Source organism: Lagopus muta, chromosome 5 (genome assembly GCF_023343835.1).
Source record: "Lagopus muta isolate bLagMut1 chromosome 5, bLagMut1 primary, whole genome shotgun sequence".
NCBI lineage: Eukaryota > Metazoa > Chordata > Aves > Galliformes > Phasianidae > Lagopus > Lagopus muta.
In genome coordinates, this window is record NC_064437.1 from 33,596,185 (window position 1) to 33,613,684 (window position 17,500).

At 40.0% G+C, this 17,500-nt stretch overlaps 2 protein-coding genes across 4 annotated transcripts in view; one reads left to right on the plus strand and one right to left on the minus strand.

Annotated features, from left to right (window-relative positions):
• Nucleotides 1–6,059, plus strand: part of ANXA11 (annexin A11) — a 31,957-nt gene extending 25,898 nt beyond the window's left edge. For all 3 annotated transcript variants that reach the window (XM_048944682.1, XM_048944681.1, XM_048944683.1), the window contains 4 exons: nucleotides 546–641; nucleotides 2,971–3,029; nucleotides 3,543–3,665; nucleotides 5,346–6,059. In XM_048944682.1, the coding sequence (XP_048800639.1) occupies nucleotides 546–641; nucleotides 2,971–3,029; nucleotides 3,543–3,665; nucleotides 5,346–5,405 (338 nt within the window). In that variant the 3' untranslated portion in view covers nucleotides 5,406–6,059. The remainder of the gene's footprint in view (nucleotides 1–545; nucleotides 642–2,970; nucleotides 3,030–3,542; nucleotides 3,666–5,345) is intronic.
• Nucleotides 6,060–7,018: 959 nt separating this feature from the next.
• PLAC9 (placenta associated 9) lies at nucleotides 7,019–17,285 on the minus strand. The gene is made up of 4 exons (XM_048944709.1): nucleotides 17,112–17,285; nucleotides 8,713–8,807; nucleotides 8,303–8,423; nucleotides 7,019–7,212 (listed from the first exon to the last, which is right to left on the minus strand). The coding sequence occupies exons 1-4, from the start codon at nucleotides 17,227–17,229 to the stop codon at nucleotides 7,202–7,204; spliced, it is 345 nt and encodes a 114-aa protein (XP_048800666.1). The 5' UTR covers nucleotides 17,230–17,285; the 3' UTR covers nucleotides 7,019–7,201.
• Nucleotides 17,286–17,500: the final 215 nt, after the last annotated feature.

The following is a 17,500-nucleotide window of genomic DNA, read 5'->3' on the forward strand; positions in this document are numbered from 1 at the left end:
ACTCAGGGGAAAGCGAGGTGAATTCTGTTGAAGAAAAGGGTATGCAGGAGCTGTGCATTATGATCATCTCTCTTAAATGTCAGAGCTGGTAGAGGTCATATTTGTTCAAATTTTACTCTGATAAAAGGATTGGGAAATTAGAATTAGTTCGATTTTTGCATCCTTTTGTGTATGCAAGACACTTGGCAGTCCTTCTTCCCCTTTGTCTTGCTGGTATGTTAGCTTAATCTGGAGTGGTGAGTGCAGCTGAGTGTTTTCTTAGTTTTACTGATACACAAAGCTTTCCTAGGAGAAATTCAACTCTTCCCCTTACAGGGATATCTTGCTATAGCCCTTCAAAAATAAGCACAGAACTAGACAAGCTAGGAGGAGCACAGTGATGTTTAAATGGAACAAAATGTTTAAAATGATCTTCGAGATTTCAGAACTTCTATGAGCGTGCTGAAGTACCAAGTTGAGAATTGCTTTCACAGTAAAGCAGTACACCATGCACCAGTGCCATCTCTTTGTGAGACTGATTCCTGGAACCTTTCTTCTCTTGACAGTTTTCAGTGAGTACCAGAGGATGTGTAACAGGGACATAGAAAAAAGCATCTGTCGTGAAATGTCTGGAGACCTGGAAAAAGGCATGCTGGCAGTAGGTATGTGCCATCTGTGGAAAGCAGGCCTTAATTCTCCTCAATGGCTGATGAGGCTTCTGCTTTGGGCAAGCTGCTGAATTTAAATCTCACGTGCTAAATTTTCAATGTTAAAATGGGGAGAGAGAATTATTAACTTCATTTTAAGTGATTAAATGTTCTACCAGCCACTGTGAGAATGGAATATCTGAGACAGCTTTGGAAATAAAGGAAAATGCATTAAAATTATTTACTTCTAACTTGTTTTTATTAGAAAGAAAACTTAAATATGGTTCCTCTGTTTCCTTTGCATCTTTGTTTGTAAGTGTTTCTGGTACTTATGAAGGGCAAAGCTCTACCTCAGATTGCCCCTCTATCCTTTGTAAGGTAGCCAGTCATTGGTTTCCACTAAGGGCTATGACAAGCTCTTGAGACCTTGTGCAGCAGTTCTATTTAGGGTGGTTTATTCTAAACAAAGTCACACAGCTCTTTTTCTTTTGTTTTGTCTCTGTCTCGTAGATGAAGATGCTTCTTTACATTTGCATTTATTTTCTGTGTATTATTTTGTATTTACTGTGTTAACTATTTGTGCTTCTTTAAATTTGCTTTTTTTGTTGGTTTTTTTTTTTTTGTTTTTGTTTTTTTTTAGTTATGGTAGTGATAAGGAAAGGGATGTACCTATGAGGAAATGAGAAACAAACAAACTACAGCAACAAAACACAGCTTGTTCTACTCCTATTGAAATAAATAAGGGTATTTATCACTAGGAGTAAGATAAGAGGAAAACATTTGGCTGAACTGCAACAAAGCTGTGCTTTTCTTTCATGGAAGCTTCTAACAGTATCTTGCAAAATAAAGATGATTTTGTAGAGCTTAACTCTTTCACTTCTGTCTTAAGCATATGTGAACTATATAACCATTTATCTTACTTTACTTGACACAGTAGCCCCTTTTTTTTAATGGCATGGGTGTTTTTTAAGACCCAGACTGAGCCTAGCTCTGATGAGTTACATTTGCAGACCTTTTCCAGGGTTCTGAATCTATCATATCAATAAGTATTCATGTTAGAAAACCTAACTTGAAGTATTGTTTGTTTGCAGAAGACCAGCTCAGTAACGAAACTTGACTGTCAGAGTTAATCAGTTGATCTCATGAACCTTTGCAGTCAAGTAGCAGATCTTTCTTCTGGATGCAGATGGAGAATTAGGACTGTAACTTTCAAATAAGTCAACAACCGTTAGAGGATAGACTTTCATTAATATCCACTAAATAACTTTGTTGAATAAGCTTCTGTTTTATTTAGGGGTGTGTGTATGTATATATAGATATATATATATATACATGTCTATGTGTATCTGGCATCATTTGTTCTTTTAATCTTGTTTTCCAGGAAAAAAAAGGTTTTCTAATTGAAAATGTTCAATTTTGCTTTTCTTAAAGCTTTCTGGATTGTACAGCTGGTAATTTACAATGTCATCTTCCAACATTTTAGTGTGATTGTGTTGCTTTAACAACAATCAAGCAACATGCATTTCACTTGTCATTTCTTTGTGAAATGTTGTATGTATCTGACAACTGTGTGTTAAACTGTGTTCTCTCTCATCTACATTTTCCTGTTCAGACAAGTACTTTTTTCCTACATAGAATGTGTGTTGCTGTGAAATATGTATTTAGGTTTATCCCTTTTGTTCTGTCTTGCTTTGATACTTCTTGTGCTGTCAAATAGAAGCTGGTTATGGTTTGTTTTCTGTTCAGTTTGCCACAGATTGCATGGTTATTTACCCAACATAGGATCAGTGTAAAGATCGTAGTTCTAGGGAGCGATGAACAGATTAATATAAAAATAATTTGAATTGGGTTTTGTTCTTTAAGATTTCTAATGAACAATAAAAATGATCACTTGTAAATAAGCACTTCAAGGATTTTTCAAGAATCCTTGTGAACTTAGTGGCTAAAGAAATGGATATCTAGCTGTGAGTCAAGGGTGCAGTTCCTATCATAGGTGGCTTCCTATTGTAGGGCAACTCATCCCAACTTAGAGTAGGTCTTGAATTTGCCATGCCTTGCAGATGGAAGGCCTGGAATTTTGTAAATCCAGGAAAGGCTAGGAACACTTAACTCGGTTCTCCTTCGAGCCTCCTATCCCCTCACCATAACCTACTTTGCTTTCAGAGGTAGCAGTTTGGTTGCTAGAGGTAAAAGGGTACAAACTTGTTTCAGTGACTAACTGAAGGGATGGAAACTGCATTGTATTGTCTGTGAAATTGAAACATAGGACTGAGCTTGAAAAAAGATGGTGAGATTTCATTTGGGTAGGAATACATGACTTCAGTTATACTGTTTCTTTTTGCAGTTAAATGCCTCAAGAACACACCAGCTTTCTTTGCTGAGAGGCTGAGGAATGCTATGAAGGTAAGTGCCTATGTCAAGGTGCATAAACGTAGCATATGTTTTTAAATGATTTTACTGTTCATTGGAGTGAATATTTCAACCACCTTGTACAGATTTAATGGTACTAATTAAAAGATAACTAATGAGCTGGAAGTATGAGTTTTTTCCATGAACACAAGACTTAAAATTTAGTATGATGGAAGGCTGGAAAAACCTGCCTTACTTGATCCACTTAGCAAAGTGTATGTAACTATGCCACTGATTTCTTGTTTTATTATGGAGACTTCTTTCCTTAATAAAACAACTTACATGTGTAGGACTTGTTGATAGGGTTTAAGTATGGAGGGTTACCTGAAGTGCACTACCAGTACGTTTAATTTATTAATGTATATGCTACATTCCTGCTAAGCTTAGTGAAAGCAGTGAGGTTTTGCTAGTAAAGTGCTGGCATTTGGTGAGGTGGTGATCTCTTGATTCATGCTGTATCATCCACAGTTTCCACACATGATTCATGTATGACATTGTTTATTTCAGGGAGCAGGAACAAAGGACAGAACTCTGATTCGAATCATGGTGTCACGCAGTGAGGTTGACCTTCTGGACATACGTGCAGAATACAAGCGGATGTACGGCAAATCCCTCTATTCAGATATCACTGTAAGTCTTAGAGCACTAGTTTGCCCAATTCATTTGCCTGAGGATGCCTGTGGGGACTTAGGAAGCTTCATTCACCATGTAATGAAGGTGCCAAATCTGTTAAGTTCCTGTGCATTCTTCTGGTTTTTCACATGGAGATGCAGCTTAGTGGCGCTCACAAGGAAACCCAGAAAGATAGTGGGGGATACTTTGTGCACCAGCAAATCTTGGCTATTCTGTCAGCAGCTATATTGTCTTTTTGGCCATGTCACCAAGGTTCAACTAGCAGAAGCTTTTTACAAATCAATAACTCTTAGATGAATATGGCACTTCTCACAGTATTACATGAAATTTTGCACATCAGGAATAGGAACAGATAATTCCCATTTACTCGGCAGAACTTGATCATTTCACTAATTGTGGCCATAGGTGTAAACCCTGCCTCTTCTGTAGAGGCAGTAAAAGGAAGTAGAGTTGAAAAAAGTTTTAAAGTAACTCCTTAATTCTTCTGTCGTTGTCCATAAGCGCACAGCAGTTCCTTCAGCACATGAATAAAGTGCTTTATATTTTGCGGATTGTACTTTGTGTAGGGTTTATTCTGATTCTTGAAGCATCTCTTTGTCACTAGAGATTTTTATCCAGAAAATGGTTTTCAGGGGTAATACACTAACTGAAACTGCCTTTTGAAAAGGGTTGACAAACCTCATCAACCAAGTCCAGTTAATGAGCAGCTCCCAGGGAATGCTTTTTAGTCATAAAAGCACCAGGTGACATTTATCTAGCAGAGCTAGCTGAATGGTGATCATATCATCATGGAATGGCCTGGGTTGAAAAGGACCACAATGATCATCTGGTTCCAACCCCCTGCTGTGTGCAGGGTCGCCGACCAGCAGACCAGGCTGCCCAGAGCCACATCCAGCCTGGCCTTGAATGCCTCCAGGGATGGGGCATCCACAACCTCCGTGGGCAACCTGTTCCAGTGCCTCACCACCCTCTGTGTGGAAAAACTTCCTCCCAGTATCTCACCTAAACCTCCCCTGTCTCAGTTTAAAGCCATTCCTCCTTGTTCTATCACTATCCACCCTTCCACCCTTGTAAACAGCTATTTCTCCTCCTGTTTGCTGCTGTTCATGAAATCTTTTCCACACCTTTGCATGTACATTCATTGTGGTTTTTGCGGCCCTCAAATCAAACAGATGCTGTTTGACTGAGGTGTGAGATTGATTTCTTAATGCCAGGGCATCACTTTGAACATTCAAATATAACAAAGAGTAAACTTTCCTTTGCTGCTCCTTGGAAAAAAATCCATGCTGAGTCCAGGGAAAAGGAGTTCAGCAATCTGTATTGCTGTTTCTGTAGTTTCTTTCTTTTGTTGGCCGAAAGACAACTTTTCACTGAAGGTTTTTGCTGAACTTTTCCAGAATGTGCAATTGACCCTGTATACCAAATTCAATTACCTAAAGAAATATATTCCCTTATTGATGTTTTCCATTCCATAAAGGAAAGAGCAGATTTTGCTGTTGCATTGTTGTTTTCAGTAAGAAGTGAACACCTGCTTTCTTTCAGCCCTGTCTTCCTTTCCTTTAGTTAGTAGCTTGGCATTTAAGACAACGTTCTTTCTTCCTTCCCCTTCCAACTCCCACGTCCCCAAAAAAGTAGGATGCAAGCCTTCAACTCTTCTTTTTCTGGGTTTATTTCCAGGGTGATACTTCAGGAGACTACCGGAAAATCCTACTCAAGTTGTGTGGAGGAAATGACTAAAAGGAACATTGGGCTTTCATTTAAAAAAAAAAAAAAAAAAAAACAGAGAGGAGAAAAGAAGAAAATGCAGCTACTATTTCCATGGTGTTGCTTTAAAGCATCTTTTTCCCCAAAAGTAAATATGTTATGAGCTGTCTCTCTTAAAGCGAATTGCTAGATTAAAAAAAAGAAAAAAACACAGAAATCAAGCTTATGTACCATCTGCTTAGGATTCTTTGTTACCTTCTACAGTTCAAGAATGAGAGTTTATTTTTCAGCTTACTTTAATCATCGGAAATAACATGATTGTTTTCTGGAGTGAAAATTGTAGTTGTATGGTTTAAGGCTTTATTTTGTACAAATATCACGTGCCACTTTATTGCTGGTTTTATATCTATTGTAAGCAGAGGTGGTTTCATACTTACACCTCGCATTTTTGTGTCCAACTGAGACTGTTTTAAAGAAGTTTTGTTGAGTTCTGCTTTCTGTACTTGGCTGCATGTTTCTAAGTTGTGTTCCACATTGCTTTTTCATCAGGGCAGCTGTCACAAGGCTATAATAATGTTGATATGAGTAGAAGTTCTTCAGTTAACGTCTTTCAGGTTTTAGATTGTGCCTTAAATATCTAAATATGTCTAGGAAAAGATTATAACATTAAAGCTGCCTATCTTCTAACTCTTAGAAAACTCTGCTTTTTGTTGTTCATGTTGATGTCATCTTTGCTGTTCTCAAAATGAAAATGTAAAAATGTTCAAAAAAAAAAAAGCACCCAAAAAACACCTAAGTTGAAGAAGCATAGAGATAGGTCAGTTAAAAAGGATTGCTTATTAATCAAGAATGTGCACATTTTTCTGTTTGCTGCACACACACCTTTCTGTAAAGGCCAGGTAGGTCTTTTTTACCTAGAAGTTGTGTTGCTCTATGTTTGTCATAGAGGGACTCAGATGTTTTGAATGTAAGTTTAAAACCATTATCAGATTTGGAAAAAATGGAACAGTACAATTAATTAGCGGGGAAGAATGCTTATGTGGGATAAACAGGTAAATAGATAGGGACTTAAAACATTTATCTTCTTTTAAAATATATGCTTTTTCTTTTTGAAACCTTACAGTTTCCCCATCTGTATTCCTTTGCATGTTTTAATGATGCTGTTGTCTTAAAGGTATTTCTTTTTCCTCCTCCATGAAATCAGAAAATAGATTTTTGGAATTAACCTCAAGTTGTGTTGTCATCACAGCCAGGCAGGCTGAAGAGTGTAAACCTAGTGGAAAAATCTAGCAGGCCATGCAACCTATCTACAAGTTTTGACATGGATATGGAACAAGGATTCTTACTTCAGTCAGTGACAGCAATGTGACCAAAGCTAGACCACGCCATACGTCTGTTTTTGTCAGACAATCTAATTATCTCAAGAGGAAATTGCAGCTGAAAGTGTGTCTTCCACAATTTGCACTCATAGCAAGGACTAAGTTCATTGCCAGGGAAGGAAGGTCTTTTTGAATTATGAGAGGTTTCTTAGCTGTCGTTGGTCCAGCACCCTGTCTGATCTTATTTTCTTACTGAGAATGCTGTACTTGAAATGCACTTTTGATTAGGTGTGGCCACTGAAAGATGTAAAATACAGACCTTTGAAATGATATCTAAAAGCCAATAACTTTTTATTGAAAAGCAAAAGAACACAAAATGAAAAGTACTTTCAGGAGTGTAGATCTCTGCTCAAGTTCTGGAAACACCAGGGAGCTTTTTAAATGAACAAATTTGCAACTGTTCATAACAGCCGTCCTGTTACATTCAGCTGTCTTCAGTCTCCGCTGTGCTCAGCTGGCATCTGTATAAAGAAGATGTGATGTAGTTATTCTTGGTTATGAGGTCAGGATCAATTTTTCTGGATAAGCATGATTTAAAACTTGATAACTTCACAAAGAGGAGAATTCTCTATTTGATTCATCAAAGCACAGAAGGAAGGTGCTAGAGCTCTGCAATTCTTGAAATTTGAGCATTACTTACTGTAGTTGTGTTGCAAATAGACAGTGGTTAACTTGGGATTTCCATTTTCAATTTACTGTAACTCTTCACTGGGATACTTTCTTAAATGATCATTGCAGGGATGTAGGTTAATTAACACCTGTTAACTGCCCCTTACAGAGTTGTGGACATCGATTTAAATGTTAGTTTCTCGAGCAGTTATGGTGACTGTTTCTGTACAGCTAACTGCAAGAAGAACTAAAACATACATTGTACTGCTGTCTACTTTCAGCCCACATCATATCACTGAAGTGCACTACAGTATGTGAGTATATGTACATACAGCAGTAACAAAAAATGACAAAACTGACTCCATAACAGTGGCTGGGTGTTGCTCATGGCTTTCTACAAGAGGTATACTCTCTACCAACAGTGTCTCTTTTAAATGAACTACTGATAGGCAGAGACTCAAGAGAACAGAGTGCTGTCTAGCATTTCATTGCTGGGGAAACTACAGACATATCATTGCAGAGGTTCATTGTTCTTGGATCTAAGTTATGTATTGTCTTTTATTTGAGTCTTTTGCTGCATTAGTTCTTGTTTTATCCACTTTTGCAGTGGTGAGGAAGTGGAGCTTTTGACTTTGCAGCAGCCTTACTCAGATGGGCCATTTCAAACTCAATTGGACTATGTTAATATCCCCAGTTGATGAGCCTTTCTTTGTATCTCCTATATCTAGCTCCATGCCTGGTTTGTTCACTTAACTTTGTTCCCCTCTCTTTAGTGCTGGTTGTGGCACTGTCCAAAACTGAACCCTGTGTTTGAACTGAAGCCTTCACTGCACTGAATTGAGTGAATTAGTTATTTCTCATCTAATGTGGAAAGAGGATGGCATTTGGAGTAGCACATGCAACATTCTTGTTGGCTTAGCTTATATCCCACTAGATACTTACCATCAAAAATGTCTATCAGTGGGGTTCCTGCGGCAATGGGGAGGTCTGATGTTGTCTCACTGATGATACTGAGGAGTGATTTGACTTCTGATTCTAGATGCTCCACAGTTTTTATTACCTTCTAATGGAGGAAAAAAAGGATAACAAATGTAGAGGGGGGCAGTCGGAGTCAAATGGAAGGAATTGTGTACCAAATATCTTAGTTCAAGAGATGTCTTGCTGTCCCATGCTACTAACAGCTGATTTTGTTGTTCATTGCAATTCAATGTGTTTTTCCAGTTATACTGGCCTCTAGTGGCACAAGTATTAGAATTGTGTTTGGCAAGACTTAAAATACAGCATTTATATTACAGCATTTTCTTTAGCCAAGAGGTTTAGTGTATTCCTGGAACCAATGCTGCAGCTCTTACCTCTTCAATAATGTCTAAGCGTTCATGCATTGTATCGTGTTCGTGGCACCAGCTTCCCAAACTTCCAGGTAACAGACTGGTAGGATCTGCAGCAGCTGGGAAAAGCAGCCGCAGTTAAATTAGCAGGAGCTTTCTGGTAATAACATTTACCTTTCTGACTTCTGGAATTGTATTTGGCGTGCTCAAGAGTATTCTTTATTAAACAGAGCATATCTTGTCCTAGGTGGAAATAACTCAGTTAAATACAGATATACCCAACTGTTGTGAATGTTTTCTGGCAGCGTACAGATTGTCCAAGTTGTTTGGAACAAGCTGTTTTCTTCTGATTGGCTATTTATTTGTGTTTATTTCACGAAGCCTGTTTTTTCTATGTAGGGCAACGTTATTGTATACTCCAGCTCACATCTGTCTCTACAAGTATAAAACCTAAGCATTGGAAAGATCTGCCTTAATAGAATCTTATCGTAGAATGGCCTGGGTTGAAAAAGACCACAACGACCATCTGGGTCCAACCCCCTGCTGTGTGCAGGGTCGCCAACCAGCAGACCAGGCTGCCCAGAGCCACATCCAGCCTGGCCTTGAATGCCTCCAGGGATGGGGCATCCACAACCTCCTTGGGCAACCTTTATCAGTTCATCTTGGACTCTCATCAGAAGCAACTAGCATGGTAAAGCTTTGAAGAGCAGCTGAGTTTGTCTCCTTAAACCCTGAATGGATGCAAGCTGGTAATTCCATTGTGCCACTAACTTGTGCATAAACATCTAATTTTGCAATGGGAAGAGAAATGGGGAAAATGTGCACAGCCAGTGCCTTTGTTGGCCAAGTTACTCATGATAGTATTATATACAAAATCACTCATCTCTGTCAGTTACCTACGGTTACCTCTCAGTACACATGAGCTCTCTGGCCATCTCATTCTTCTGGCTGTACCCCGTGTAAGAGCAGTGTCTGCTGTTATCTGGTGCTTGAGTGGAGCCAATTAATTTTCCATGACTTTTGCACAGTAACTTTTGGGTTTTAATGTGTGTATGTAGAGCAGTAACTACTTAAAAACTGCTAAATTGATAGACTTAACTTCAAATAAGAATAAGCATATCTGATATATTTAAGACCTTCAGAGGCTGTAATAATGAGAAAGCAGCACTAATTTGTTGTGTTACTGTTTGGTTGTGATGGAGAAAACCAGAGCATGATGTGAGCTTGTGTTATAATGTGTGCTTGAAGGCATAGGAGGAGCAACCATGGCTGTTTCCAATAGAGTTGTGTGAGAGCAGTGATTTGAACCTGGTGCAGTGCTTCGTGTCAAGTCTGTGCCATGAATTTTGGTGTTACGTGGTATAAACTTGTTAGGATTGTAGCAGTTCAATAGTATCAGAAATGTGCTGTGAGCTGGAATGGAATCCTTGAGGCAGGAAGGTGGAGAGGAATAAAACGTGACCTAATGTACTAGATGTGGTATTATTTAAAAATTGCTTTAGCACAGTTTTAGACAGTATGTTTGAATGCGTTTGAGTTGTAGGCTTTGCTGGGGCTTGGGTTCTTGTACGTTCACCACGAGGTGGTGCTGTGAGGACAGGATCCTAAAGATTTATTCTGCCCGTTTGGTACTTAGCAAGACTGGAAATATGGCAGCTATGTAGAAGACAGCTGCTTCACGGTCGTTGTTAATTCGTTGTTGGTATTTTGGGAATGTTGTTACTCTCTAATTTAGTAGTCAGGTTGAACCATGCTCCCAAAAATTCGGCTTATTTACATGTTTTGTTTTGTTTTGTTTTTTATCACAGCTAGAGCAATGTGGAAATGCTGAATTTTTGTATCAGAAATGGAGGCTACAAAGCAATGGCCAGTCTTTCTCTACAAACCTTTTCTGCTCCAACAATAGGGTAGTAACTGTCATATATTAATAGAATTTCCACCTTTCCAGTGTTACCAGCTCTCTGTGTCACGTGTGATTCAGCAGAATGCTGAACTGCTGCCCATCGTGTCACAGGGACAACCTTGAGTCACGAGGTGGAGTTGGAAGGCTGTGGGCCTCCCTTGGGTGAGAGCCAGCACCTGTCGTAAGTGTTTGTTGGTGGAGTTTTGGCCAGCCATAGGCTACGTGCCAGGCCTGTTTAGTTTTGTGCATTTCCTAGAAATGGGAAATGCAGGAGAGCTAATGCTAGTTCAAGTCAGTATTGGCCACTTCTCTTCCTCTGATTGTGCATCTTGTATCACGCTGGTCCATAGAAGACTGAGTTCTGCCTTTGGAGTAGCAGAAGTAACCAATCTAGAGACTGTGACCTTCCCAATCTGTGTAATGCCACAGTGGACACAGCTGCTGGTGCTCTGCAGAGGCTCCTCTCAATTTTTTCCTGATGCAGGAGCTTAAATCCTCTAAGGAACCCTTCAAACAAATGTGATGTGATGAGGTCCTGCTCCAAATGCCACTTCAGTCATTACTTATCTCTTTTGTGTTAAATATGTTTCTTCTCTGCACAAGCCACATTATTTTTGCCTGAGCTGACTGCCACTGTAAGTGGGAGTACACAGATAGGTAGGGGAGGTATAAGAATGACTGTCTTAATACTGCCTTGCATAGGTGTGCACAGCTAAAGGTAGAAGCTATTGTGAATTGCAGGTCTCAGTAGCATTCTGTTCTTTGGGGTGGTTGGTGCTTTTTTTGATGCAGAATCAGACAGCTTTCTTGCAGTGCAGATGCACTGCTAATTTATAGACTGCAGTGGGCTTGTTGGAGGGGGAGGAACTGTCTCACCCAGCTTTATAGGCCTAGAACCACTAAGTGTCTCATAAAACATCTGATAACTCTTGTTAGTAAGTGACAAGAGTTAGGAGAGAGTCTGTTTTAAAAAGCAAAATGGTTTTAGTTCCCAGGTTTCACAGCCTGGATTCTGTGACCCAGAAGAAATGCTGTCAGGCAGGGCCTGTGTCTCTGTGCCTGGTTAGCAGCTTTCTCACTACAGCACAGATGCTCTCATGCTTGTGGTGCCCTTCACCACCATACTAGAATGGGACACTAGTGGGAAAGGACAATGGATCAGGCAGACAGTGCTTTGGTCACTGTAATTGCTTGCATTCTGCAATTAGCAGAGCTCGGGCTTGAGGCTTTGGCTGCTGGACACCTGGTTATTTTGTTAGCCCACAGCCTTCATCTCTGGGATGGGCTGTTCACAGAACACATCCAGTTCCCTGTGCATAAATATGACAGATATCTGAGTCACTAGGCTGACCCATACTTTTATAAGGGCAAGGGTTAAACTCCTAATTTCTTTACTTTGCCTATCATCTAGAAATTCTGACTTGTCTTGTACATTTTGTCTTCCATGTCAGGTTGTTAGTACCATAAAAGCAGTGTGGATCTACTGCCCTGTGCTGTGGTACTGTTAGAAACCAGCAGAAGGAGCAGAGAAACAAAATTTGAGATTTAAGGATGCCAGCAGACACAAGAAGTGCTTCTATGTGAGAAGTTTAAGCAGGACCCTCTCATAAATGAGAAGCTTGCTGTTGGGTTTAAGGAAGTACAGTGGTTGTGTCATTGCCTCTTCTATGTGTGAACTTGTTCACATGATCTTGACGTGTCAGTATCTGAATTCTATATGTATATACATACATCTGCTCTCACACTAAGTATAAAAGTGAGTATATAATTGCTCAACAGCTTTTAAAAAGTATATTAATCTATATAGATATATACCTAGTGTGTGCACATATAATACGTAGACGTAAGTAAATGTGCACCTCATAGTGAAGTTGGTGTCAGAAGTCAGAGGGTAATGTTAACTTACACTTTACCAATAAAAGTTCACAACATAGCATTTCTAGTCCCCTCAGTCTGGTCCCATTAGTTGCACATATAAGCAAACTGTTGTCCACATACCTGTGTCACAAAGGCATCTGATAGGAGAAAAATTGTTTTAAATTAAAGCATCACAGAATTGCAAGCTGGAACACAATAATTCAGGTTAAAACACACATATTTTTTAGGTCAATGAATCAAGTCAGTAACTGAAAGTACCATCTGTATTGCTTGTATTCTTTATAAGGGTAATTCGCAAGGATACATCACGAGTCAAGCTGTAGAAAATACTGGGTTGGGTTCTTTGGGCTGTGTTACAAAAAAGATTGAGCTAAGTGACCATAATGTTTAAAACATTGGTTTTAAAGTTGATTAAAAAGACTTTTTTTGCATCGTTCTGTAACCATTGTGGTTGTGAGAATTGACTGAGAGTTCATGTTGTGCTCAGCAGGGATCATGAGGTAAAGCAAAGCAGACCACAGGCCAAATGAAAGACAATTGAGACTGAAAAAGCAACCAGATGGCTCATAAAGCCTGAAATCATCTGACAGATGATAAAAGGGAACATCTATAGCTTTTGAAGGAGATATGCTACTGTTTGTATTACCTTAGGTTTATCAGTACCGTTTTATTCCTGTAGTATATAGCAAGAAGTGATGTGATAGGTCCTACTGAGAAAACAAAACTTACAGTGATGGGTTTGTGCTGCAACAGAAAAAAAAAACTATGATTTGAGTCCTTTTGGTGACCCCTTCCCAGCTCATTTGAGAATAGCATGATGGATGTCCAAAGGCATTTGCCAATCACTGCTTAAATTGTTTATTATCTAAATATACTGTTGGACTCAATGTTAAAGCACGTAAGGTGACTTCAAAGTGTTAGTTCAAGAAATTGCAGTTTGCAAGTTAAATTCAACTGCTTTTGCAAGTGAGAACAGAAAAGTCTATCAGTATTATCAGTAATACTCATATTAATGCTTTCAGACCTAGGTCCATCTTAAGCCAAGATTGCTAGTCATGTTTAGTTTGGTGAGGTTGTTCTTAAAAACAACCTTAGTTGCCAGTTATGTCAACCCTCCAATCTCCTTTGGATTTACACCCACCTGAGTTTTGTATATGTTTATATAAAGGAAGGAAGATAAGAAAAAGATGTTCCTCTCTTGTTTTGAAATATATTTCCAACGTGCTGATCTTATTGAGCAAGCAGCCAAGGAACTTTGTCTCATGCTTGCTTTTGCAATGGAAAATGGCTACGAAAACTCAGAGGGAAGAGAAGTATGGGCTATGTAGCTTGCAGGTAAGTAGATCTTATTCATTCTGCAAATTAGAAGAGGATATTCTAATGTTTTGAGCTCCAAACTCATGTTTCCCTTTGTGATATATTTATTTCTGTATGTGTATGTATTTGGTTTTGAAACTAAGGTGAAGAGTTAGGATAATTATAGCTAGCAGCTATAAAAGAGATACTTGTGTATGCAGAAGAGAATGAGCCGTTTCAGAAAGGGGAGGAAGTATGTAATGGCATATCTGAAGTATGTAAGTTATGTAGAATGGATGAGCTTAATCTGGTTTTGAGAATGGAGGAGGTCAGAGAGGTGAGTATTTGATGTCACTCATGAATTTGGAGATGACCACTGGTATCTGGGGATAAGGAGTTGTGAGGATGTGGCTTTTGGGCTGTGTTTGGTAACAGGAGCTACAATCACGGGGAGCAGGGTGTGAGGTGAGTCTGTGACTTACGAGTCAACTCTGTGTAGCTTGCATGTGAGTAAGTTCTGCCTGTAGAAAGAAATACAGTAGTACAGGAAAGACAATCTTTACAGTTTTTTCCTAATAGTGAAAAAATTGTAGGAACTTGACTGAAGATGTGCTTTCCTCTGGCAGACAATTTGTGTGTACTGTAACCACTCAGGAAGTGACATGATAAATACACGCACACTACATCCCATGTATTCATGGAGTGACCCACAACTGCCTCACTCAGGACAGATCAGATGAATTTATAAGTACAACTGATGCAGGAGAACAGCAGAGTCCTGTATTTCCAGACCCCTGACTTTCCAGCAGTTTGAGAATGGCATTTGCTTTACCCACAGAGGTTACAACTCCAGGTAACTCAATAACATAGAGGTTTTACAAATGGGTTAAATGTGCTCGCTCCTATGCAAAATCCCTATTTCAGGTGTCTCGTTCTTAAGAAGCACCCCTACATCTGGGTACAAACTTTCATTCATCCTTGTTGGAGTTCAGAGATGAGTGTTTGCAAAGACCTCCCTTGAAATGGGACAGGCTGTAGGCTTCTATAAGAGAAGGAAATACCTATTATGTGGGGTGTAGTTGAAACTACTGTTGGCTTATTAGTAGAAAATTATGACTCAGGCTGGTTTCAGATGGTACCTCTTATGAGTTTTACTGTGGATTTAATTACACCTGTTTGGAGTTCAGTCTTCCGGGAGCAAAATACTGCTTTATGAGAATGCAAGTAGTTGATTTCATGCAAAAATAAGCAGTTTTGAAAGTTTGGTTGTTCTATTTTTCCCCCTTCAGTTTCTAAACAGTACCCTGCCTCTGATTGCTAAATATCACCTTTATTCCCATTCACACCAAGAGCTCGTGAGTCTACACTGCCTTAGGTATAGCATGTGTGTATCGGAAGATCCTAAGAATTCTGAGAAGTCATTCTGTGTTAGGTGAATGAGGGGTAAAAGCATTCCCTTAAACATGATTTGCTTTCTCTTGCAGTTAAAAGCAGCTGAACCACAAAGTGCTGTACTGAGCAGCAGTGGTTCCACTCAGGCTCCCTTGTTGCTCTCTCCTCAGTAGCTCAGTATTTGGATATGCTCATCTAACTGGAGCATGTCATGGGCCCAGCCTGCTTACCCAATTGCCTGATAATTGTTTACCTGCGTATTCCAGGTCACCTCTCTGCCATGCATAAACGCATAGGAGAAACTGTGCTGCTGGGATGTTGCACCCTCAGAACAATTTGCCCAGAGCTTTTTGTGGGAATGTCAATATGTTTAAATGGGGCAGGTATTGAATGGCCCAGTGCACGTGGCTATATTGAACGCTACTCTAGCAGCAGCACCATCTCGCAAAGTAACGCAGCAGTAGCAGCAAGGAATGAAAAGCTGCAGACATCAGGTGGGAGCTTGTAATGAATCCAACTGGGCACCCACACTAACCTCTCACCTTGAGCTGCTTGAAAGCTGACCCTGTGAACATGAAACTGTTCCTGTTAATGGCTGAATAAAAACATACGCTCTACTCGTCCAACCCCGAACCATTTTTAAGAGGAACTGTTGTCAAACAAAACAGGGATAACCAATCGATGAATCATGGGCGTGGAGTGGTCAGGGGAAGGATCTGTAAGAAAATTAGGAGTTGTGTTCCTCATCTCAAAGGTAGAAAAGGGAGAGTAGGAATGACTTTTCTACAGTCTTTCAGTCAGCCAAGATGTGCATCTGGCTGTGACAGGCACAAACTCAAGCCCTTCCTCAGCTTGACTTGAAGAAACCAGCCAGTATGGACCAGGAATTCTCTCCTTACAAAAAATTATTTCTTGCTGCCTCCCTGTGGCAAGAGCTGTTCTGAGATTGAGGTTCTTCGTTTCCTTTTTCCTTATAGATAATATACATAGGGAGCAAATAAACAAAAAGTTTTCCTACAGTACTAATGGGGAGAAAACTAGTCAGAGTGCCCTTGCTAGAACTGATAATTTGTCACAGATAAACAGTGTAAAGCCAGTTGTGTGGGAGGGAGATGGCAAGAAAGAGCGTGTGGGATTTGGGGGCAAAGGGGACAAAACAGTTTTTTGGAAAATGTTTTGAATATAATGGAAATTCACTGCCCTGCCACGAAATACAAACACTGTGTGTTGTCAAGCAGCCGGAGCAGAGGGAGAATGATGCTGGGCCTCAGCTAGCAGAAACAAAACATAATACAAACAGGCTGTGGAGCCAGGTTTGCGGTAGCATGGGGACTATAAATCCTGAGACTAGCTGAACAGAATAGCTCTCAGTTATACCATCAGCTGAGCTACTACTACAGGTTAGGTTAGTGCCAGCCCTGCTCTTAATTAAAGTAGAACTTAGATGCCAGTCTATCAGCTGTTGTGTGTTTCTGCTTCTTCCTCTCAAAGTATTTGAAGAAGGAATTGCGAGCCTCAGGAATTTCAAAAAGTAATCCAAAGCAGAAGAGACAAAAATGCAGTACTGTTAACAGCATATCTAAAAAGCAGGTTTTGAGTAAAGAGAATCTGCATTCACCTTGAACTGGGAGGATTCGTGTATGTGTTGTTACTGCTCCAGTGCAGTAATGATGGAGTTGCAGGGAGCTGGCTGCAGCACATGTCAGCTTCTGGAAATATACTGATCGTGTATTTCCTTGCTCCCATGAGTACAGTAAGATCTCTAAGAAAGCAGTGTGCCTCTAGGACAGATTCAATAGCACAGAACTAGAGATTCTCCTCTGAAGCAGACACAAACCTGTGACGCCTTCATATAAAGCCCATAAAGAAGCAATTCTTTATCTCCCCCGCCTGCCCCCATGCAAAGTTGTAGACCATGCTGTAGTTTCTGCTTTTCATGCTTGGAGTCACTCACCAAAGAGCTCGTGTTCCTGCAGGACTCCAGCAAACACTAGCACCCAAATGAACAGCATGGTCCCACGCTCCCTGTAGTCCTGTGCAGTGCACGGCAGGCTCCCTCCCAGGCTGTGCATAGACTGCTCTGTCTGTCCGTCCAGCAGTGCTGAGGTTTAGCCAGAGCTAGGAGGAAATATGCCCAGGCTGAGCCAAGATTCTGGAGCTGTGCTTTTTTTTTTTTTTTTTTTTTTTTTTTTTTTTCCTCCCTTTAAAAAACACCCTTCCAGCTCCACAAAAAGTCCAGTTATCCAGGCAAGCTGGCAGAGCTCCAAGCTCCCCAAAGTTTTTACCCTGTATTTATTTATGCAGCCTACAACTGGAATGTGCTGGAAAACTCCGAATGCTCTA

What these genes read in the sequence shown, in the direction of transcription:
- PLAC9 (XM_048944709.1), bottom strand. Translation starts at nt 17,229, where the DNA reads ATGCACAGCCTGGGAGGGAGCCTGCCGTGCACTGCACAGGACTACAGG. An exon ending in GCAGGAACACGAGCTCTTTG is followed by an intron (nt 8,808 to 17,111) that starts GTGAGTGACTCC and finishes TGCTTTTCCCAG; the next exon opens with CTGCTGCAGATCCTACCAGT. An exon ending in GCTTAGACATTATTGAAGAG is followed by an intron (nt 8,424 to 8,712) that starts GTAAGAGCTGCA and finishes TTCCTCCATTAG; the next exon opens with AAGGTAATAAAAACTGTGGA.